At 50.7% G+C, this 23,241-nt stretch overlaps 1 protein-coding gene across 1 annotated transcript; it reads left to right on the forward strand.

The window, feature by feature from the left end:
• The first annotated feature begins 14,097 nt into the window (after positions 1–14,097).
• On the forward strand, positions 14,098–15,396 carry LOC101782033 (transcription repressor OFP13). Its single transcript, XM_004970621.3, has one exon. The coding sequence runs from the start codon at positions 14,420–14,422 to the stop codon at positions 15,155–15,157; it is 738 nt and encodes a 245-aa protein (XP_004970678.1). The 5' UTR covers positions 14,098–14,419; the 3' UTR covers positions 15,158–15,396.
• Positions 15,397–23,241: the final 7,845 nt, after the last annotated feature.

The raw sequence follows: 23,241 nt of genomic DNA on the forward strand, positions 1-23,241 counted from the left end.
AACGAAGTCGTACAATTCTATCAGCACACCAACCGAGTCTTTTTCCAGGTACTGAATAGATGAGTTGTAGTTTTCACGGGTGCACTCGATCTGATTGCTCAGCTTCAGCTAGCGTCCACGACGAAGCAAGACGAACGAACTTGTCTTGAATCTTTGGTACACATTCTCCTATCATCTCACATCCGTGCTTCCAACTAGTCCTATAGCATAAATCATGAGCTCAGTACGAATTGGAGTATTGGACCATATCAATAATGCTGACGACAGTGACGAGGCAATTACGCAGGGATCGTTGTCTAACCGGCTATCTTCCGATCATTTGCATGGCGCTCGTCAACTCCATTATCACGTACTGCTCCATTTCAGTCTGTGCCCCACCCAGAATCCTCCCAGTCCGGCCAGTGTTAGCCACCACGTTCGCCATGTCGTTGGATTAGCTGCAGATCAACATAGGTAGCCGCTTCAAGATTAGCGATATACGATAATTTATCTCATGCAGGTAACGCGTCCATCCTGCTGCCTATCTCGGTAGGATTTTGACTTTTGAGGCAAAGGCAGACCGGGACGTTACCAGATTGCACCCGAATCATAGGATACGCTACGACGAATCGGAAATGATCGCCCGCATGGTCCAGATGCAAGACAGCGACTTGACATAGACGACAATTTGGTAAGGTTAAGATGGGCCCGGCGTCGATCGTGCCCGGCAAAAATAGCCAAAAACTGTTCCTCTTGCCAACACCGGCGTCAGTAGAGACACGGAGCACGCAGGCTGGGCTGCAGAGATACATGTCCAAACCTTGCAGCGGCGAAGGCACGTCCAATCGCCTACAGTAATGGGAACAAACGACAGAGAAACGGGCGAGAGGTTCACCAGGGAAAATTGAAGAACAGGCATAGTTTCACCGCTTCAGATTTCGGAAGGGTGGAGAAATGGAAAGAGAGCTACTAGCTCTTCAGTCTTCACGGCAGTCGGCAGGGAATAAAAGTTTTTGCCTGCTGCTTGCTCCCCTCGTGCTTTCACGTCACTGGTAAATGCAGGTCCATGCAATGCAATGCAAGCGTTTGGTCGTCTGGTCAGCTTTCCCAGCCGCGTATAGTTCATGCCATGCGTGCGCGCTGTCCCCGCTGAGTCCTCACAGCGCGTCACTGTTTCACTGCATCACCAACTCAGCATTGTCCACTGTTGGCACGTAGTAGATCCTACTTGCTGGCAGGCGAGGTGAGTTTGGCCCACGAATCCACCGCTTGCAAGTAGCCTCGCGACCGTGCGAGAACAAGATGAAACAGCAGGTGTCTACATGCACAGATGATGCAATAGGAAAAGGCCATGATTCCCATAAACCCATGACCTTACCGATCTTGCGCACACGAAGAGAGTGAGAAATCGAGATACAACAAGAACCGCAGCTCGTAAACTCGAGATACAACCAGAACCGCAGCTTGTATTGATCATCTCATCATACATTTATACAAGTACAGAATGTCTAACGACTAGAGCGAGTCCTACGGAAGCGAGCGTAGCGAGCGAACGGCATGGTGAGCGCGAGCGTGATCGTGGCGAGCGTGGTGGGCGCGTGCCACGTGCGGCCATTGCGCGAGGCTGTTAGCCCAGGCGCTGCAGACCACGCTAACACTCCCCGCAGTCTTGACAGCAGGCTTGTCGACAACAAGGCTGTCCCTGAAGTCGTTGAACAAAGCTGTAGGCAGACCCTTGGTGAAAATATTAGCGAACTGTCGTGCACTGGGAACATCTAAGACCCGCAGCTCTCCTAGCGCCACCTTCTCCCGAACGAAATGGATGTCCAACTCGATGTGCTTGGTTCAACGATGATGAACCGGATTCTTGGACATGTATGCCGATGAGATGTTGTCACAGTATGCGACAGTGGCCTTTGGTACAGCGCAGTGGAGTTCACCGAGAAGATGTCGAAGCCAAGTACACTCGGCGACAGTGTTGGCGATGGCTCGATACTCAGCCTCCGCGCTTGAAGGGACACCATCGGTTGTCGTTTCGAGGACCAGGATACAAGTGAGTCACTAATGAAGACGCAGAAGCTGGAAGTCAATTGACAAGTGTCTGAGCAGCTCGCCCAGTCCGCGTCGGAGTACGCTAAGATTGAAGGCGTGGAGGAGGTGGTGAGCTTGAGGCCATCCGTGGTCGTCCCCTTGATGTACCGTAGCACCCGTTTCATCAGAGCTAAATGGCAGTCTCGCGGCGCATGCATGAGCAGACACAACTGTTGAACGGCGTACATGATGTCCGGTCGAGTGATGGTGAGGTACTAAAGTGCCCCGCCATGCTCCGGTAGTTTGAGGCGTCCTGAACCTGAAGAGGCTGCCTGTCTGAGCTGGAGGTCTTCAGTTGCGTGTCCGCTGGGGTGGCGACATGTTTGCAGTTCGCCATGCTGGCGCGCTGTAGTAGGTTGACGGCTGTCGGTATAAAACACCTGGCAACCTACCGAGAGGTATCCCAAGAGAGTAGATTGGTTGGTGGGGGATCACCGGACCTGGAACTGCGCTTGGGTGTTGTTTGGTATTGAGGATTTGATCCTCTCTTGTGGTTCTATGAGGTCTTCATCTACCCATCTAGGGACCCCTGCCCTCCTTTATATATTCAGGGGGCAGGATTACTAATCGGTTACAAGGTAGGAGTCCTAATATGATTACATGGTAAATCTTAGTAGGAGTCCATCTGCTTCCTTCCTTACGGGTACTAGGGATCTATCCTCGACAATGGCATACTGGCTTTGGGAGAGGAAGAAGCCGTTGTGATCCCGTCGCACATCGATGCTGAGGAAGAACTGAAGAGGGCCCATGTCCTTGATGGCGAATGCCGTTTTCAAGCACGCGATGACGTCGTAGAGGAGATTGGTTGACGAGGCGGTAAGGACCATGTCGACGACGTAGAGTGGAGCTACGCCATATCGGCGCCACTGCGTAGCATGAACAGCGATGAATCAGACCAAGCCTGATGAAAGCCAATGGATGTGGCGAAGGTAGCAAAGCTCGTGAACCAGGCACGCGGTGCTTGTCGTAGGTCGTAGAGTTAGTGCGAGAGCATGCACACCGCGTCTGGCTTCTGAGGGTCGACGAATCCCGTTGGCTGTTGGCAGAACACTTGCTCGTCGAGGTGGCCGTGAAGGAAGGCGTTGGAGATGTCCAACTGATGCGCCGGCCATTGCTTGGAAGCAACGATTGTGAGCACCATTCTGATGGTCGCCGGTTTCACCACAGGGGTGAAAGTTTCGCTGAAGTCGATGCAGGGATGCTGGTTGAAGCCACGCATGACACACCTTCCCTTGTAGCGCTCAAGGCTGCCATCGGGATTGAGTTTGTGTTTAAACACCCACTTGCCGGAGATGATTCGTGCACCACGTGGACGAGGGACGAGCCTCCAGGTACGGTTGGCCAGCAGTGCAGCACGCTCGAGATGATGGCTGCCAGAGACTTGGGGCCTTTGACTGCCACACGCACCGATGTTGGAATCAGAGAGAGCGGTGGCAGAGAAAGTGAGGACGTTGGGGCGTATTTGGGGTTCGACTTGAACACCCCGGCATGCGCCCGTGTGGTCATCGGGTGGCGATGGACTTCTTCGGGTGAAGGCGTTGTAGGAAGTGAAGCGGCTGATGGCGGCGATGGCGTAGGCGCTATTGGCAGCAAAATGGCTGATGGTGTGGCCGGTTTGGACTGGTGCGGTAGCGTTGCTGAATTCGACGGAGTGGAGGATGGTGGGATCATTGGTGATGACATGGACACAGTCGCAAGCGGTGGCATGCGCGTGGCGGCGGATGATGTCGTGGACGCGATTCCACGCATCGGTGTCAACATAGTTGTTGAGGGAGTTGTCGATGGCGAAAGTGCTAGGGCGGTCGCCATCGTCGTGGTAGTGGTATCCGCGATTGTCCACAAGGTAACCGCGGAAGATGCAGGCCGTGGATCGCGGGTTCACTTGTTCGCCGTAGTTCTCGTCAGGTTTGGGTGGCAGAGTGAGCCGAAGATGAGTAGTTCGGTGTAGGAGGGGGGACGCCGAAGAGGATCTCGAACGGCGTCGTGGTGCCAGTCGCTCAGCACAATCGTCTGTTGATGAGGAACGTGATGGTTGTGAGGGCCTCCGCCCAGAAAGACGTCGGTGCGTCGCTATGGAGGAGCAGCGTGCACATGCAGTCATTGATCGTGTAGAGGATCCGTTCCGCCTACGCTTCCTGCTGCGAGGTATGCATGCAAGAGAGCCGAAGCACAATACCGTGGATGGTGAGGAAACTACGCATCGCCGTGTTGTCGAACTCTCCGCCGTTATGGGTCTACAAAGCTAACCAAGGCAACCCAAATTGCGTATGGATGTAAGCATGAAACGGACGAAGGAGCTATGGAACATGTGACTTATTGCAGGCAGAAAATGTCCAGACGTAGTGAGTAAAATCATCCAAAAGAACAAGATAGTATTTATAGCCAAAGTTGCTATGAACTGGAGACGTCCAGACGTCATAAGGCACAAGTTGGAAAGGGAAATATGTAACTGAATCAGAATCAAAGAATGGTTGTCGAACATGTTTGCCCAACTAACAGAAGTGATAGACATGAGCGTTCGATTTATTACATTGGAAATCAAAAGTGCGCAAAATTTGAATCGAAGAATTATTGCCTGGATGGCCCAAGCGTAGATGTCAGAGGTCAACGGAGTCCACCGACGCGCTGAGTGCAAGATTCCGCGAGTAACGGGTAGAGCTCACCAAAACTCTCACATCAGAGCATCACCGTTCTTGTGGGAAGATCCTTGATAGAAAAGCCATTATGGTCAAACTCAATGGATACATTATTGTAACGAGTAAGTTTGCGAACAGAGATAAGATTCTTGACAATGGAAGGAGAGATCAACACATTATTAAGGGAGAGAGGTGAGGAGGATGTGGGAATGGTGGCAGCAACCTAGTGAGACACTGGCAGCTTGGCACCATTTCTGATTGTAATTGAAATTGAAGGATGTAGAGCTTGTGAGGAGTGAAGGTTACCGGAATTCAACGCTATGTGGGAGGAGGTACCGGAGTCGAGGAGCCACTTGGAGGAGCTTGGCGGTGCCTGAGTCAAAACGTTGACAAACTGCAGAGCGGCGAGGAGGACGCTCTGGGGCGTAGGCAGGAAGCTTGAAGACGCCTGGTGCTATGCCAACATCGTGTTGTTGGGATGGAATTGAGGACGAGGGCCTAGGACCCCTACGCTAGTGTGGCGGAACCGCTCAAATTAACTTTGCTAAAGCACACTTAAGTCACTTAACTCGCGATCATGAACGAGTCAACTTGGTCATCCGTCGGATTTCATCCGATAAACCACTTACCTCAGGATCGAGAAAGCAAGACTCGCATGAAGACGAGTGGTTACAGAGATTACAATAGTCCATCTCAATTCAACAAGTGCTTTAAATTATTACAACCTCAAGTTTGAAATTCAAGTAAAGTTTGCAGATTTCTCAAATAACCAAAATAACTGAATGGAAGCTAAACGCCGTTGCAGGATATCATAACGAAGCTGATCATGACATCAATGATCCTGATCCTCGCCGTCCGAGGAGGGATCCCACTCAATTGTCCAACGAGGAGGAAGTTGGGGAGGCCAAGTGCCACTCGCAACGAGCTCAAAGATATCAACATCACCTGAAAAGATGTGACACAACAAGGCTGAGTGACTACGCTCAATAAGACTTAACCGATCGGTGGTACTGCTCCTCCAACACCTAGAAATGCAAGCTTTTTGGCTAGAGGGGTTTGTCTTTGCCAAAAGCGACTAGTGTAGATCCTTACTTTCAATATTTTAGCCACAAGTTCTACGTTCAATTATCAATCTAAGTTAGCAGCTATACAAAACAAGCAAAATTTTCCAAGCAATTAGTACAGGTAACCATATTAGATCATCATCATCTTTCATTCTTACTCAATGTAGCATAGCGATCAAGCAGTCCCAAACTGTGAGAGGCAGACGAATCGATTCGAATTTCTTAACCATGCATGATGAACCTAATCCCACGACATCCGCGCACCGCGAAGGGTTGCTTCATTTGTCAGCCGTCCCCATCAATTCCTAGACCCGTGTCGAGCCCACTTCCTTGGTACAAGGCTCCAAAGACCTAACCTCTACCGTTCTATGACCACACTTGTCATCACATGCGGCCGCAAGGGAACTCCGTTCCAGAGACAGTGGAACGATCCTCTCACGTTCCGGGTCAATCAGGTACTAGACTTCCTCATCCGATACTAGTATGATATTAGTACTTTCAACACCTGATCACGAACACTATCACATCTCGACCTTAGTCCAATTTCATGTAAACAGACGGGGCAAACCACCGAGTACCGGACATAAGCTCTGCCCCATCCATCGTCCTTATAGTTGCAACATAAGTAAAGCAATCAACTTCTATAACTCGCGAGTGACAAGAAATCACTCGACTTTTACCGAGTCCTATTAAACATTGCAACTACTCGACTTAACATACTAGTGTTCAGATCAAGGGTACTATATTCATGCATTTATGGTTTGAATCAACTCCTAAAACATAAATGCGCAATCAAAGCAATCAATTGTATTGCAAGTATTTAAAGATAGGAAATCATGCTCCAGGGCTTGCCTTCACGCGGGGAGTTAGCAAACTGGTATGGCGGATCCACTTTGGATTTGCTTGATTAGTCATGATTAAGTCGCCTGATATGCGACTCTCATGCCTTAACCAAGTAAACATGAAGTGTCGTCGGATTTCATCCAATTTAACCACTTGAACAGGACCGAATAGCAAACTCACACGAAGGTGAGCGGTTCCAGAGAAAACAACAAGTCCACCGAGTTAACAAATTAACCATTTAGTTTGGCCATAAAACAACATCAGAGTTTACAAGGTTCAGAAGAAAAACAACAGAAGGTAAAACAACTAGCGGAAGCTAACTCGTAGAGGTCGGACATCCCTGGTGAGGCCAACCGGGACATCAGTGATCCCTCTCCTCACCGTCCGAGGAGGGATCCCACTCAACCGTCCAACCCGGAGGGAGTTGGGGCGGCCAAGTGCCAGCAAAGGAAGGCTCAGGGGCAGCAACTTCACCTGAAAAAGAAGAGCCACAACAAGGCTGAGCTACTAAGCTAAACAAGACTTAACCGACAGGGAGTACGCTACTCCACCACTTCTAGACATGCAAGGCTTTTTGGTTGAGGGGTTTGTTTGCCAAAAGCGCTAGGCGTATCCCTATTTTCAAGTTTTAGCTCAGGTTCTAAGTTCATTATCCGGTCTAAGTTTGCAACCTAATCTAAACAAACATAGAACCAACCAAAGGTATATACATCACCATCAAGACCATGTCATCATCAGATTTCTACAACTCGCGAGTGACAGGAAATCACTCGGTTTTTACCGTTTCCTAGTTAAGCAAGGCATCTACTCGGTCCAACAGCTAATGTTCAGATCAAGGGAGCTAAGTTATGCATCTATGGTTCCAAACAACTCCTATACATAAATGCACAAGCATGTTAAAGAAGGCATGTGCAAGTTTGGTAAAACATAGGGAATTCATGCATCCGGGGCTTGCCTTCGAACAACGAGGAGGGAAGCTGCTCTTCTGCTTGGGCGGCTTCGGCTTCTGGAGGCAGGGGCTCGGCTACACCTTCGTCTTCTAGCACCGGGTGTAGCTCATAGAAGCCGTCGGCGAGACGCAGCTCTACACTAATGCAATGCATTGGTTAGCATTTAGACGGTTATTTCAACAGCAACACTTGCAAGTTTGAGCCCAGAAACTTGCGGCAAGTTACAGGAGGGTGGGGAGGTTCGCTTGAGTTGGTGGGAATCAAGATATAAGGGTCGGATGGAAAGGAACTTATGATCTGACCGTTAATCTAGAGGAATAGATGTGCTAGGGGTCCTCAGACTTAACGCTGAAAAGTCCCCAAGTTTTACACATACACCCTCGGTTCAAGGAAAAGGTACAGCCGAGCCCTCGGGCGAGACGGAGAAAGGTCGGCGGAACAGACAGGGTCGGGCGAGACGGAACCGGGGTCGGGCGGATAGGAGGGGTCGGACGAGGCGAACAAAGGGTCGGTAGCTTACCTTCATCTTACAGATGAGGCTTGGGGTCGGGAAAGAACAGGCTTGGGCGGAAAGGCTAAGGCTTGGGACAACGGCGAGGATGTCCGGTGGTACTCCGGCGGTGGCGGTGCTTCTTGTGGATCACAAGCAAGCTCTTGTGCAGCATGGGAAGCAGTGGCTGGTGGATTGGGGGAAGGTGGTGTTTGAGCGGAGAGGAGAGTTCCTCAGACTTAGGAGGTGGCGCTGTGAGCACGAACAGGGAGCAAGCGGGAGGGCAGCGATGGCAAAGGGGGACTCCGGCGGGGCTCCGGCATTCCCTTTTTATAGCTGCGTGGAAGAGAGAAGGGGGAGCGGCGCGAAGGCCAGGGAAGAAGCGATGGAGTGCTCTGCCGGGGTAGCGATTGAGCGATAAGGGCGGTGGACCAGTACTTCGGGGATGACACCGGCGGTCATTGGGCACCGATGACAGGGCGGCGCAGGCGCGGGTTTGCCGGTGGTTGAGATTTGGCGGAGGTGGGTGTCGTGGTACGGTGGATCTGATGTAAGTGACCGGGGAAACGGCGCTAGAAATGAGGGCGCACAGGTTAGAAGACAGGCGGCTGCGGTCGCGCGGGCAAGCGCGGAGCAACAGATTGTCGGGGCGGAGCTCTGACAGGGCGGGAAAAGGAGTTGTCGCTGCCGTGGTTTGGGTTGGCGGAGGAGTAATCATCACGTAGCGAGGACCGGGGCGGCGCGACTGTGGAGGGGTGACGGAAAAGACGTGCGGCATCGGGCTCTGCAGCCGGGATCTGGTGATGTGATGATGGGCGCAAGCGGCGAGGTGCTGCAGAAAGGGTACTAGAGAAGCTTCCGCTGCAATTGGGGAAGGGGGTGCAAGAATCCATCCGGTCGTGGCCGGCGACGAGGTGGAGCGGCGGGCGTCGGAGGAGTTGAGCCACGCGGCTAGGAAACTCTGAAGCGGGCATGCAACTCGAGTGCGCCTGTCGCGGGAGATCTGGGAGAAAGATCTCGTGGGTCCACCGGTCAGTCTCGGTGGTCCACGGCTCAGATTGAAGGGAGGCGTTGTGGGAAGACTTAGAAAGATCCGGCGGTGGGTTGGGGGTCGGCGGGGTCGGAACTGGGGGGAACACGGCGAGGGGTTGGATCAATGGGGGTCGGGAGATCTGGAGGTTGAGCACTTAGACTTGGTAAACTGAGATAGGGGATCAGGGACTCGGATTAAGATTAACACGAAGGATTTTTATCCGAGGCCGTTACAACTGGTCCTCAGCTTGCTCCGGTACGGGCTCAGCTCCGACAGGTTGCAGATCAGCTACGGCTCTTTCTGGCGCTGGGTGAAGCTCGTATGTCCCGTCAGCGAGGTTCAGCTCTACACAAAATGCAAATGCATCAAGTTCAATTTCCAAGCTTTCTCATAGGATGCAAAACACGAATTAGTACTGAAGTATAAATTACATCATGACCACATTCACCTAAACAAGGTTCTACACTTCTTTATCTGCATAAGGTAACGTGGGTTGTGGTACAAAACCTGGGGTTGATTTGATGGTGATTGTGTACATATATACAACTTAACTTTATTAACTTTAGATCGGAAAGTTATCCTATTTCTGAATGTACTTTTGTACCTCTTCCAAAAATTACCTTTATCACTATTCAAGGTTTGTTTCTTTCACTTAGCTAGGTTCATCTTCTAAATTTTATTTCTATCTCCAAACAGCAAGCTATCAAGCCACCAATTTGACAGAAACTTAACTCTTTCATAGATAAGCTACTGCATAAATTTGAGATCCATTGGAGGTGCATAAAAAAAATTAGCATTATTTTATTACCCTAAGGTAGCATACACTTAAACATTTTTAAAACATAAACCATAATAAAAGTGGTCATGAAATTTTAACAGTTAGTTATAGGGGTGATACAGAGCTTTTGGTGAATTTTTTATAATTTTTAGTGAAGGACATCGTTTTCCATTCATTTACCCAATTTATTCTTCCCTAAAAAGGAAAGATGTTTTTCTTTCTGCTTCTGATCATATTCCATATTTTTCCTACAAACTAAACTACACCACTGAGTTATACCAATTTGTTTCACTTTTTTAGCATCTCTGGTTTAATTATTGTGTAAAAAGACAAGAGCAACCTTAGATTTCCATGATAAAACTCAAATAGAGATTTAAACATCTGAGCTAGGCCCCACAACATTTTTATAAGCTTCCATTTTCTGAAACAAGCATTTGAGAGTTGGATTTACTTTTTTAGCATTTTTCTGTGATTTTCAGTGATTTAAATGGCTTAAACAACAATTAAAACATATCACATTAATCCTAGCAGATACATGTGCAAAAACTATTTTTATTAGAAACTACACTTTATACTGAGTCTAGCAAAATTGGTTTGACATTTTTCTGAGTTTTCTATGAGTTTTGGTGAATTTCCAAATATAAATACATTTTCTGCCGATTATAAAACAAAAATCGAGGTGAGCTTGCGATCTAACCCTTGCGTCTATACTTTATTTGCATGGGAGTCCCTGGATTTTGCACTAAAGCTCCTGATTCAATTCTCTCGATCGCAATCGAGTCCCTAGGCGGCGCACGGAAGCGAGCGGGCAAAATCCCGGCGAAGCACCGCCGGGCTTAGGGTGGAAAGAGGCCGGGAAGGAGTGGTGGCTCACCTGCAACCGATTTGAGGCGATTGCGGGCGTCTGGAAGGTCCGGTGGGAGCGAAACACGACAGCGGACGACGTGAGGCGGCGGTGTTCCGGCGACGGCGGCACTCTTTGTGGGTAATGGATGGGCTCTAGAACTACGCGAGGGGGAGATGAAGCTGGTGGTGGTGTTGGCGAGGTGCGGGGCATTGTGGAAGGAGGAGCTCCATGGAGAGTGTGTGCGGCGGAGCTGAGAGTGAGAGCAGGGGAGCGCGACGAGGTTTGAGGGCGAGCGGGAAAGGGGCACAGGCGGCGTCGGACCTCCCTTTATAGGGTCGGGGTGGAGCGGCGAGCGAGGCGGAGGCAGCAGCACTAGCGGACAAGACCAGAGGGCATCGGGGTGCTGCAGCGGCCATTAATGGCGGCAGCGCCGTTGGCGGACACAGGAGGGAGAGTGGCGCGGCAGGCAAGGTCACTGCTGGCGAGGCAGCAGGCGCGGGCGAAGCGAAGCGAGCGTGCACGGCAAAAACACCTTTGCCGGCACACGTCACTGGCGAGGCGGGGAGGAGTTGTCACGGTCGGGGTGGTGGTTGGTGGAGGCGGCAGTGTTGAGCAGGGCGTCCACGGGGGGGCGCACTCGCCAAGGCAGCGGCGGGGCGTGCCCTCGGGCAAGGCGGAGCTGCCGGGACTGGGTGGGGAACCGCAACGTTTCACTAGCGGCGGGGCGCGCGAGGCGTCGACCTGCCGCGGACGGAGATCGGGCGGAGGCGCTGCACCAATGAGCGAGGGCCACGCGGCGAGCGGCGGGCGGAGCGCGACGCACGCGCTTTGGGCGCGAGGGATTTGCGGGATTGCTTCGCCGAGCTGATCTTCAAGCACCAATAACTCTATATTCTTGAACTGCGCAGCATTTACTCCCTTTGCAAAAGTTGTAGCCCTCAGATCCGAGTTCAACTTTCATAATTGAACTGAGTTCAAATTCACGGTAGATTTGAAGATATAAAGCTTCAAAGTTTGGAGGAACGTCGGATTTCAGACTTAGGCAAAAACAGCGGTTTGGATGAGTTTTGAGTTTTTGGCTGGCTTGAGCCCAAATTTGGAAAAGCTTCTGATGCGAATTTGACCAGAGTCCAATTGACAAAACTTATTTGTCAAACTCTTATAAAGGGTTTTTGTGATGTTCTGGTCGCCTAGATTGCTGATTGAGGCTGGGTTGACCGAACTAGCTGACTTCGACCTAGGTTTTGAAAGATTTCTATGCAGATTTCGACCTTACTCCCTTAATCAAAGTTGTTAAGGTCTCAAAGCTCTAAAACTTTGGTATAGATTTCAGCTTGAGTTTATATTAGAAATTTCGAAATAAAAAGCCCCAAAGTTGGGATTTCATGTGTTTTCCTTAATTGACACTGATTCAAATTTCGAGTTTTTGAACGCCTTCTGCTCAGATTCAGGCAAAACACCAAAAATAAAAGTTGTTAGTAAAGGTTATTTCTACAACTCTTAGTTGGACATATTTTTAAGTGATTAAGAGAAAATTTGAGTTAAGGCTTAAACAGTGGTTTATCTTGTGAGGGCAAATGTGTCTTTTTACTTATCTTCACAACTGCCAATTGTTCTTCTTTATGCTCTAATGGCTTTATTTAAGATTACATATGGTTTAATTAGGCTAGGTTGTTACAGCCAGGGGCTTGAACGGCATGGACCAGGCTGCACGAGGCCAGTCCAAGGGTTGTAGCTGGCCATCGAGTTGGGCGTGTTGGTGGAGCGTTGTTGTTGATCGCCACAGCCGGGAGCCATGGCAGGGGCATCGGTGAAACTTGACTTGGGCTGCTCTTTCTGCTTGGGTTTGTACCGTCTGCCGAATGAGGAGGATCCGTTAGATGAGGAGGGCGGCGCAGATTTGGATCTGCCGTGGCCGACGAAGAGGGCCTGGCCGTCGTCCTGCTTGGCGTTGTGTTCGTCGTGGAGCTCCTCCATCAATAAGTAGATGGCGCTCGTAAATCTATGTGGTAGAAATTTGTCGGTGACGATGGGCTTCAGATGGCGGTAATTGGGTTTGAGGTCGCGAAGGAGATTCAGCACCTGGCTGGGCTCCGACATGGGTCAGTCGACGTCGTGCAGTGCATCAGCGAGAGTCTTGAGCCTGGTGCATTATTGAGTGATGGACATGTCACCTTGGCGAATGCTACGAAATTCAGCCTCGAGGTAGATGGCGCGCTGCATCTTGTTGTCACGGAAGAGGCCCTCGACGTTGGTCTAGATGGTGAAGGCCGACGCGTGCGGCTTGTAGACGGTGTCGAAGATCGCCTTGTTCATGGTGGTGTAAAGCCAATTCACGACGCTATGGTGGTTCATCACCCAGTCGCCGTCACACTAGGTGAGCGCCGACGGCGAGTGGACGTGGTTGTCGAGGCCGAACTTGCCAATCACGGAGTTGAAGAAGCACCACCACTGGATGTAGTTCGATTTCACCATGTCGAGGAGCACTGGAACATGTGACTGGGTATTCACGGTTTGGACCACGGACGCCGGCATGGGTTGAGGCGCAGCGGGGATGGTGGAAGCAAAGGAGTCAGAGGAGGTGGCTAGGGAGGCTATGGGAGCGGAAGCAGAGGTGGACGCGAAAGGATTCACAAGATCAAAACCTTCAGTTAATGATACCATGAAGAGAGTGAGAACTCGAGATAGAACAAGAGCCGCAGCTGTTATTAATCATCTCATCATATATTTATACAAGTAGAGAGTGAGAATTTGAGGTAGAACAAGAACCGCAGCTTATATTCATCATCTCAACTTACATTTATACAAGTATAGGATTTCTGACAACTAGAGCGAAGCGAGTCCTACGGAAGGCAGCGAGCGAACGGTATGGCAAGAGCGAGCGTGATCGTGACGAGTGTGGTGGGCGCGCGCCGCGTGCGGCTGTTGCGCGAGGCCGTTAGCCAGGCGCTGCAGATCACGCTAACAGCGCCAATCAATGAAACAGCGATGAAGGCCGTGTTTAGTTTGGCGAATTTGGGGGTGCCAAATTACTGTTACAGCACTGTAGCACACTGTAGCGTTTCGTTTGTATTTGTGAATTATTGTCCAAATATTGACTAATTAGGCTCAAAAGATTCGTCTCGCAAAGTACAACAAAACTGTGCAATTAGTTTTTAATTTCATCTGCATTTAGTACTCCATGCATGTACCGCAAGTTTGATGTGATGGGGAATCTTCTTTTTGCATAGTGTCAAAGTTGGGAATTGGGAGTAACTAAACATGGCCGAAGTTTTTCGTAAGACGGAAATGAATCGGTGACAAACATTCGCTGAAAAGACCAGACCTTTTTACGTGCTTCATGGTTAAAAAAACAATTTCTATCTGCTTACGACACAGAGTACCCCCTGCGTACCAGACGCTGTCCTCCTGTCCCTGCGTCCGTCCTGCCTCTGTTCCAACTTGCATGCACATGCGTGGCTCTTCCGGCCTCATGTAGCCCGGATCGTCTGCGAACAGGATGGGTGGTACGCTACGCTGTGACGTGAAGTCACAACTGTTCTACGCCGTGCGTGCAGCCTGTGTTTTGCTGCTCGCCTTTTCCCTCCCAAACTCCTTTAAAACCAAGCTGCAAAGCCTCCGCCGTGCCGCACCAAGTTTTAAAGGCACGCACCAACCTTTCCTCCAGCCTTCTCCGAACTCCGGCCCACTTCGAGCGCGACTACGGCAATGGTGACCAGGAGGCTGGCCCTGACCTCCCTCTTCCATGGCAAGGCAAGGGACACCTCGCCGCCACCGCCTCCTCCCGCTACCGCCATCGCGGCAGCATGGTCGTGGCCATCCAGCAAGAACACGAGCACGCAGCCCGCCCGCGCCGCGCAGCCGGCAGCTGGCTCCAGGACCGTCGCCTCAGTCGTCCTCGACTCCGCCGAGTCCTCCTTCACAGCCTCCTCCGCGCGGCAGGAATGCTCCGACAGCCTTTCCACGGCGTCCGAGGCGTCGGCGCCGGTGGTAGCGGGCGACGACGCGGCGGACGACGCCATCGTGCGGGGGATCCGCTCAGACCGGCTCCTCTTCGACCCAGGCGCGTCGTCCACGAGTTCCATCCTCGAGGAGAAGTCGGCGTGCGCTTGCGGCGGCGACGAGGCGTTCGGCGGCGGCGTGGCGGTCGCTTTCGAGTCGGCGGACCCGTACGCGGACTTCCGGGCGTCCATGGAGGAGATGGTGGCCGCGCACGGCGTCGGCGACTGGGGCTGGCTCGAGGAGATGCTGGGGTGGTACCTGCGCGCCAACGACCAGGACACGCACTGCGCCATCGTGTCGGCGTTCATCGACGTCGTCGTCGCCATCGCCGACCCGGCTCGCGAGGCGTGCTCTTCCCGGAGCTCCTCTTGCACGTTCGCGGCGGGAGAGTTGGAGGTCGTCGCGGACAAGGGTAAACCAGCTGCTGGGGTACTCACCGTGTGATGAGCTCTCGCCCTTGGATTATCTTTATCTGAAGTAACCTTCGTGGTTTATTTGGCTGATGTGTATGTGATCTCATCGAGCTAAGATGGTAGAGTTCTGATGTTCTATAGGGAGAGTATTAGGTTACTAGCTAGTCGATGGTCAACCTATGTTGACTGATGTGCTACTCAGATTAACACTTTGCGTAACCTAAAATCTGCGAAGGGCTCAATGCATACTGTATGCATGAATTTTGAGAAGCATAGATGCGTGATCAGAGTTCATGGCGATCGAGTATAAAGGTAAAGACAACGAGCCAGACGCATACGACGACCGGTAGTAGTGCTGGACTGCTGGCCGTACATGGTGCCTATGATTACGATGCACTAGGGATAGTGGTACCATACACTAGCAGTGGTGCTGTACTATACACACTTGCATTCATATATAGTGACGTCCAACGCGCTCTTCGGACCACCGTAGCACCACTGAATACTTCAATAATGCGCTAATCATACACAAATGTCAGCAAACTTGTTTTGTGGCGATGGATATGCTGTGTAGCATTCGCGCGATATTTTTTAAAGATTTTTTTCATCTGAGTTTCTCGTATCTTTCAATTTGATTAGCTGTAAATTACTATTCATTTTAACTTTTCAAAAGGAATAGTAATTTGGGATGAGGGTATACTAGCCATCTTCTCTATTTTCTTCTCAAAACATGGCTAGGTTAGGAGGAGAGAGTTCCTCTACCACCATGCCATGTGACATTGGATCACTAAAACATGAGTCTAGGCCCATTTGTCAGTGACTCGATGTCACATGCCACTTTTGCATACGAGGCTCATCCAAGTTATGGTGGGTTTCATTTTCACAATGAGTGCTAAATTGGTTTTTTTAGGAAGGCATAACTCTTTATTCATCAACAGAGTTATAAGAGTTACAAACACCTTGAGGCAGATTTAACAGCCAAACTTGTCTACCAAACTCAGCATAAATCGCACTCCTTGCGATAGTGTGAGCATCCACATTGGAGCGCCTGTTTTGATGAACAAAATCAGCAGTGCCAAACTACGCTGTTGTAGCCTTTATCTCCCTGATGATATGGCCATGAGCGGCCATTTCTCCCTCCTTGATTCCTCTGATCACATTTACATTGTCCGAGGCTAGCCTGAAGTGTTGAATCATGAGGTCACTCGCCAACGCCAGACCTTCCCTGCACACAATAGTCTCGATGATATCTACATCTGAGAGTCTACGAATCACCAGCGCAGACGCTCCCAGAAAGTTTCCTGCAGCGTCCCTAGCAATGGCAACCACCACTGCCTTGCTTGAATTCTTCGAAGTGGCTGCATCAACATTGATTTTAACAAGACCCGGTGGTGGAAGGATCCACCATGGTGGGACAACCTTGGGTACATTTCACCGACGCCGCTTGCACCGTCTTGATCATCTCCAGGTCAGATATAAAATTGTTCCCAAAACAGTGAGTAGATAAAGGACTCTAAAAAGAGCTCTCGTGGATCGTCTTCCTACGAGCATACCCAATGGCCCAAAGAGTGACCACCATCCTCGTCAGATCCTCATGCTTTAGGGAGCTGATAACAACCTCTAATCATCCTAGGGCTCATTCTCCTGAGTTTCACTCATCAGCTGGGTAATTTCCTCGCGTTCCAAAGCCCACACGCATTTTGCCATATTGTACTCTATCAATGAGTGCTTCCAAGAATCAGGCATACCACAGATCGAACAAGTGCTTCGAGTAGCCATGTTCCTATGGTGTAGTACATCACCTGACGGCAATGAGTGATGAGCAAGCCTCCACAAGAACACAAGTATCTTTCATGGTACCTTAACCTGCCTAGTGACTTCCATTCATTTTCCTCAAACCTCAAACCTGATCTCCCAGCAATATTCTCTAGATACGTTGTAGCTCGTTCTTTGTGACAACCAACATCCTGTAAACTGAACGAATCGAGAAAATACCCCTCTTTGTCTGGTGCCATGCCCAAAAATCCCCATGTTTCCGAGTGCAAAGGGGTATATTCAGAATCGCGTCAACATCAGATAGACCGAAAATAGCATGAAGCTTTTGGATGTCCCATGAGGCCATCGTGTGATCTATCAGCTCGCTAACCATCCGCGGAGGATCTGTCAAGTCCATCCTAATGGGGCGAAGATAATTTGCTCCCGGAATCCAATTCATATTCCATATATGTGTTGATTCTCTGGTTCCGATCCTCCTAATTAATCCCCGCTCTAGAACTTCCTTGCCATCAAGTATGCATCGCTATATCCAAGAGGGATAAGACCCCAGATTAGCATATAAGAAATCCACATTTGGAAGTACAGTGCTTTTAAAATTCATGCACTTAACAAGCTCTCATCCATGAGGATGCGCCATGCTTGTTTCTGAAGCCCAGGCCACCCATACACTTTGGTTTGATCATCTCATCCTAAGCAACCCAACACGTTCTCCTTTTTCCATCCTTGCTACCTAACCAGAAGTTCCTCAATAAACCATTGATGTGATGGCATAAATCTCTACGGAACTTAAAGCAGCACATCGAATAAGTAGGTATAGCCTGCGCAGCTGATTTAATCAGTACTTCCTTGCCACCCGACGACAAGCATTGCTCCAGCCAGCCTTGGACCTTTTTCCACACACGATCTTAATGTATTTGAAAGCCCCGTTAGTGGAAACACCCACGTTTGTCGACATGCCCAGGTATTTTTCACTCGGAGATTCATTATGGACATCAAGTACTCTCTTGATCACCTCACGAAGAAACTATCTGTAGCCCTTCGCAAAATGAATTGAGGACTTGTCCATATTAATCCTCTGTCCAAAAGCTTGACAGTAAATGTTGAGTACCTCCTTGATCTCCTCTGCACTTTCCCTATTAGCTCTGAAAAATAGTAGGCTGTCATTTGCGAAGAGTAAGTGAGACACCACCGGAGCCGACGGCGCCACTTTAATCCCATTGAGTACGGACGACTGATTCCTAGCTTTTAGCAAGCTCAAAAGGCCCTCTGCTGCCAACAGAAAGTAGTTACAAGGCACATCACTGTCTCAACCCAAAATTGGTGCAAGCCCAATCTGAGCATGATCGCTCGCAAATAGTCCCTCTCAACTCAGTCATAAGCTTTCCTCATGTCCAACTTCATAGCACATCTCGATTCAGGAGGCCTTTTTCGCTTCATTAAATGCAGACATTCATATGCTGAGATTATGTTGTCTGTAATAAGACGTCCAGGTACAAATGCAAACTGCTCTTCTGATATAACCTCAGGCAATATTTGCTTCAGCCTGTTTGCAACAACTTTCAAGATGATCTTATACAGAACGTTACAAAGACTTATAGGCCTAAATTGGCCCAACTCCTCCGGATCTGCCACCTTGAGGATTAGAATAATAAAAGTATCATTTATTGATGTAGCGTCCTCCTCCCCTCTCAAAATCATCAACACTATTGAGATAACTTCAATTCCACATAAGTCCCAATACCGCTGGAGGAAGTGTGCCGGAAAACCGTCAGGTCCCGGGGATTTTGTCAAAAACATCTGAAACAAAGCTTCTTTGACTTTCTTCTCTGAAAAGGCTGCAAGTAAGCTATTGTTCATTGCTGCAATAACCTTCGTTGGGACTGTACTCAACACTGCTTCCATGCTATTGGTCCCCTTAGAAGTATACAACTCCTTATAGAAGCTAGTTGTTAGATCGGCCATCTCCTGGATATTTTCTATCACATGTCCATCCATTTTTTTCAACCTTGCGATCCTGTTTCTCCTCCTCCTTCTGCTAGCTCGGATATGAAAAAAACATAGAATTTGTCACCGGCAAAAAGCCACATAATTCTGGAACATTGCCTCCACATTATTTCTTCTCTATGGTTTCAGTTCTAAAATTTTCTCCTTGATCTTAAGCTCCACATGAGTTGGACCTGTCCTCTGCGGGTCAGACTGTAGCCACTCTAGCTCTTGTTTTAGCCTGCGCAACTCCCCACATACATGCTCAAATGTGTTCCTGTCCCACCTCACAAGGTGGCCAGAAATTTTCTTCAGTTTGCTTTGTAATTCCTGTAGGATCATTGCCTCATTCTCCCTCCGCCATGACTCAAGCGGAGAGTTAGAGAACTCAGCATTTGATTCCCACATAACTTCATACCTGAATCGTTTCTTTCCGCAAGGCCATGGCTCCTCCAACCTCCAGCTTAGCAAGATCAGCACATGATCCGAGGTGACCGCCGACAGATGCTTGCACTTCACCAAAGGGAAACGCACGCTCCAATCCGGGGTTGCTAAAGCGCGATCCAGGCGAACCCGGCAATAGGAGCCCCCAGCTACCTTCTTTTCATACGTCCAACTATGATCTTCATAACCTAAGTAATTTAGGCCACATACATCCGCCATCTCACGAAATCTGACAATTTGAGCATGGCTTCTCTCCTGTATGCCCACGTGTTCCGTTCGATGTAACACTTCATTGAAATCACCAATACACAATCATAGGAGGTGCGATGATGACTTGATATGTTTCAACATATCCCACGTCTTGTGCCTCTCGTTTGTTTGTGTCTCCCCATAAACACAAGTCAAGCATCACGGGTCACCATCCCCTTGTTGGACTAATGCATCAATGTGGTACTGAGAGTAAGGCAGCAAAGTCGCACTTATATTATTATTCAAAAAATACCTAATTCGCCACTGCGGCCCGAAGTACTGACAGCAAAGGAATTATCAAAACCAAAAGTCTGCTTCTGTCCTTCCACCCGTGTCTTGTGCACCTGAGTCTCAAGAACAGAGACCATCAATGGGGCAACATCCTTCGCCAGCTCGCGAAGTTCCTTAATTGTCGTGGCGTTGCCAAGTCCGTGACAATTCCAACCGAGGTAACTCATTGGGACTGGCAGCGCTCCTCACTGGAGTTCATTCACAATAAAAACACCCTGCTTGGCCCTTGCTGTTGTCGTCATCGCAAACAGCTTGAGCCTGGGGAAGAAAACCAATCTACACACACCCATGAACTTCGAGAACTGTTGTCCTGCCAAGGTTGGGTAGCTGAGCCAGTCAGCCCCTTGTTCAGCGTGAGCAGGAAGATAAGCAAGAGATGCGGTGCAGGGTACAGGGACTAGAACTTTCGTCGGCGACGATCGCCGCCTAAGTTGCCAGACCCAAGGAGAAATCTAGGTCTCCGCATTCTCCTTCTGGGGCCCTTCTTACCCACCGATCTGGTGGCTGGTATCGCCCCTGTGCGGCGGGCTGGCCCCTTGCCGGCGCGCCGAGCAGCCGAGCACCGCCGCGGCGTTTGCGCCTTCGCCTGCCTGCCTCTCTTCATGAGTGCTGAATTGGTGTGTGTTTCGCGTATGAATCGAAGTGAGGCCGGACTGGCAAGGTTGGTAAGTGGGCTAGCCTTTCGTTTGCTAGCTGTCTGCCAAAGCCAACCAGGCCCATCGTCTCTCGTTGGCCCATTGCTATCTTGTGCGCTGTCGATGCTTGGGGGGCCTCGTTGGGAACCCAATTACTTTGAAGTTCCATCAGCGGCGACCCACGTAACATGCAAACGAAAATCTTGTAGTTCGGTCCTCAGGGAACTTTGAGAAGCCGGGAAGAACAAATTTTTTTAGAATTCTGTCATACTAACCATCAAATAGTTCTACTTATTCAAATAAAATTAGTTGCATCACGACAATTAGAGTGAAATGCACTAAGAACCATTACTCATTAGACTTTTTCAGATTCGCCCTACCGTCCGGGCGAGCTGATTCGGCTCTCTTGCACTATTAAGGCAATCCCTATAGTTCCCTACCGACACATGCCTTGAAGAAATCTTGCTCGCTTTCATGGATCGACAAGGCCGCACAGTGCTGAGCAAAGAAACCAAACATGTTCTAAATTCCCGCCCGGAGTGAATTCTCTTGAAAAGCACACTCATTTAGTATCTCCGGTGCATTTCTCTCAAATAATTAAAATCAGATTGCTCAGGAAAATTTGGCGCGGTTGGATCAGAAGCTCACTCGAGTACCTGCACACCGCACCACTTGCAAACAAAAAAACAAGAGCGGCGATGAACAAAACAACGGCGCGTCATTGATGGTGTTTTGGACGCGTGCGGCGGGAGTCACAGGATAGGCCAGATCGGGATTAGTGACCCCTCCGATAATAAATGTAAGTAAATCCAAAGCACCCCTCGATCCCTTGCACGTAGCCGCGCCGCCTCGCCGGCACGGCCGGGCTACTACCCCATAATGACCCCGCCGGCCGGCGCGCGTGTGGGCGGCTCGCCGCCCCGCCGCTCGCGCTCGCATTGGCCCCGTGGCGGTTCGCTTTGGAGTTTCGCACGCGATCTGGAGCGTGTGGCCGGCCGGGCTCCGGCGGCCATAGGCGCCGCCTCGTGAGCGCCTTTTTATGACCGCGTCGGCATTAATGGACGTGGGTGCCGCCTCGTCTTGTGCCGTCGCCGCGCGGGCTCGCGAGTCGCGACTCCGCCGAGCGCCTGCCCGGACAAAAGATGCCCGGAGCGGAGTGGCCGTCCGGGCTCCGGCGCATGCAGCTAGCAGCTCTGCCGTGGCTGCTGGTGGCTCCGGCGGCCACAGGATTCGCAGCTAGCTAGCGTCCAAAGCACTGACCGTGTCAGGGTCACGAACTCCTGAGCGAGCCCAGCCTGCCGAAAGCAGGCCGCGCTTAGCTGCGCTAATGCGGAGAAACTTGGCATTCATTCGCGGCAGCCTGGTCGCCGCCTGCTCGTCTCGGCCTCTCTCTCGGGGTATAGACGGCGACGAGGATCGCTGGTCCCGTCCCCCTTTTCACCCGCTCACAAGCTGGTTTTACCGTGCCGATCGGGCCGACCGGAAATCCTCGTGGGGACGAAGCCGACGACGCTGCCTGGGGGCTTCCAAAATTCTCCGCGGTTGTTTCGTTTCGCCATGGCGGATCTCGACACTGAAATTTGGCGGTCGAGTGCCGCGTTTGGACAAGCTTTACATGCCAGCGAGTAATGCCGTTGGTTTCGCCCCATAGAGAAGCGATGCCGCTCGTACGTAAACAGTACAACAGTAGCAGTAAATCCGGTGCTAGTGCAGCTGCTGCTGCTGCAAAGTTTTTCAAGATCCACTGTTTCACCAACCGATCCATCGATTGCCCCCGGCTTGCTTGAATTCGAAGCGTGCGCGGCAGCGGGAGGGCTTGTCAGTGCAACTTCAAGTGTTCTACTGTCCCGCCATAAATCAAACCGGAGCCCGGCCGGCCCGAAGCAAACTTTAAACCCGGCCGGCTCCACCGAACCAAACCATCGATGAAGACGATGATGGCTCCGCTGCTCGTGCAATGCGAGCAAGCCTGTCCTAAGGAGGATGCAACAGAAACAGCACCGGCGGCCGGCGCTGAATAGCCCTCGCAGTACGTGGGACGTTTAAGACATGACCAGGGGAAATTTATGCCGATTAGCTGTACGCGCGACGTAAGCAGGGCTTAAACTGTAGTTTCGGTGACTTTTGGGCGGGCCTAAAGGCTAAGGCAATCAAGCCCGCACAGTGCCCAGATCCAGCCGTTGAATGGCCACGAGCAACGTTGGACCGCAGGAGCGAGCGCCCCTCATCCTCGAACGAATCCATCTCGATCGCCCGCCGGAACAGTGCCAGTACAGCTGGTGCGTCAGATCGCCAAGCGAGCTCTGCTGAGCCGCACAGTGGAGCAGCGGGCGCAGCACGGCCCGGCCACAGCCCACACGTTACGAACGTACGTACGCTGCCGCTTTGTTCCACACGGGACGAAACGGAGAGACGGAGTAGGGTGTGCGTGCCATGCAAGAGCTTCAGAGCAACGGGGGGACGGAGGGACAGGATCGCAGGGACGGTGCAAACTGCAGAGTGGGCACACGAATCGCAACAAAAGCTCGATCCAGTGTCAGTGCCCTCAGTATACGGCACAGTAGGATCACACTCGAGCGACAGCGGCGTATCATTGCACCCCCCCCCCCACCCCCCAAAACCAAGCTTGAAAAAAAACCTTGGGGCCCCCCTGGGCCGCGTATTAGCTGCCGCGCGGCCCCAGCAGAGCCAAACTTATGTTCTCTGTTCATAAAGAGGAAAGGCCAGATACCCTTGG

Source organism: Setaria italica, chromosome V, assembly GCF_000263155.2.
Source record: "Setaria italica strain Yugu1 chromosome V, Setaria_italica_v2.0, whole genome shotgun sequence".
In the NCBI taxonomy this organism is placed as follows: Eukaryota; Viridiplantae; Streptophyta; class Magnoliopsida; order Poales; family Poaceae; genus Setaria; species Setaria italica.

What these genes read in the sequence shown, in the direction of transcription:
- LOC101782033 (XM_004970621.3), top strand. Translation starts at nt 14,420, where the DNA reads ATGGTGACCAGGAGGCTGGCCCTGACCTCCCTCTTCCATGGCAAGGCA.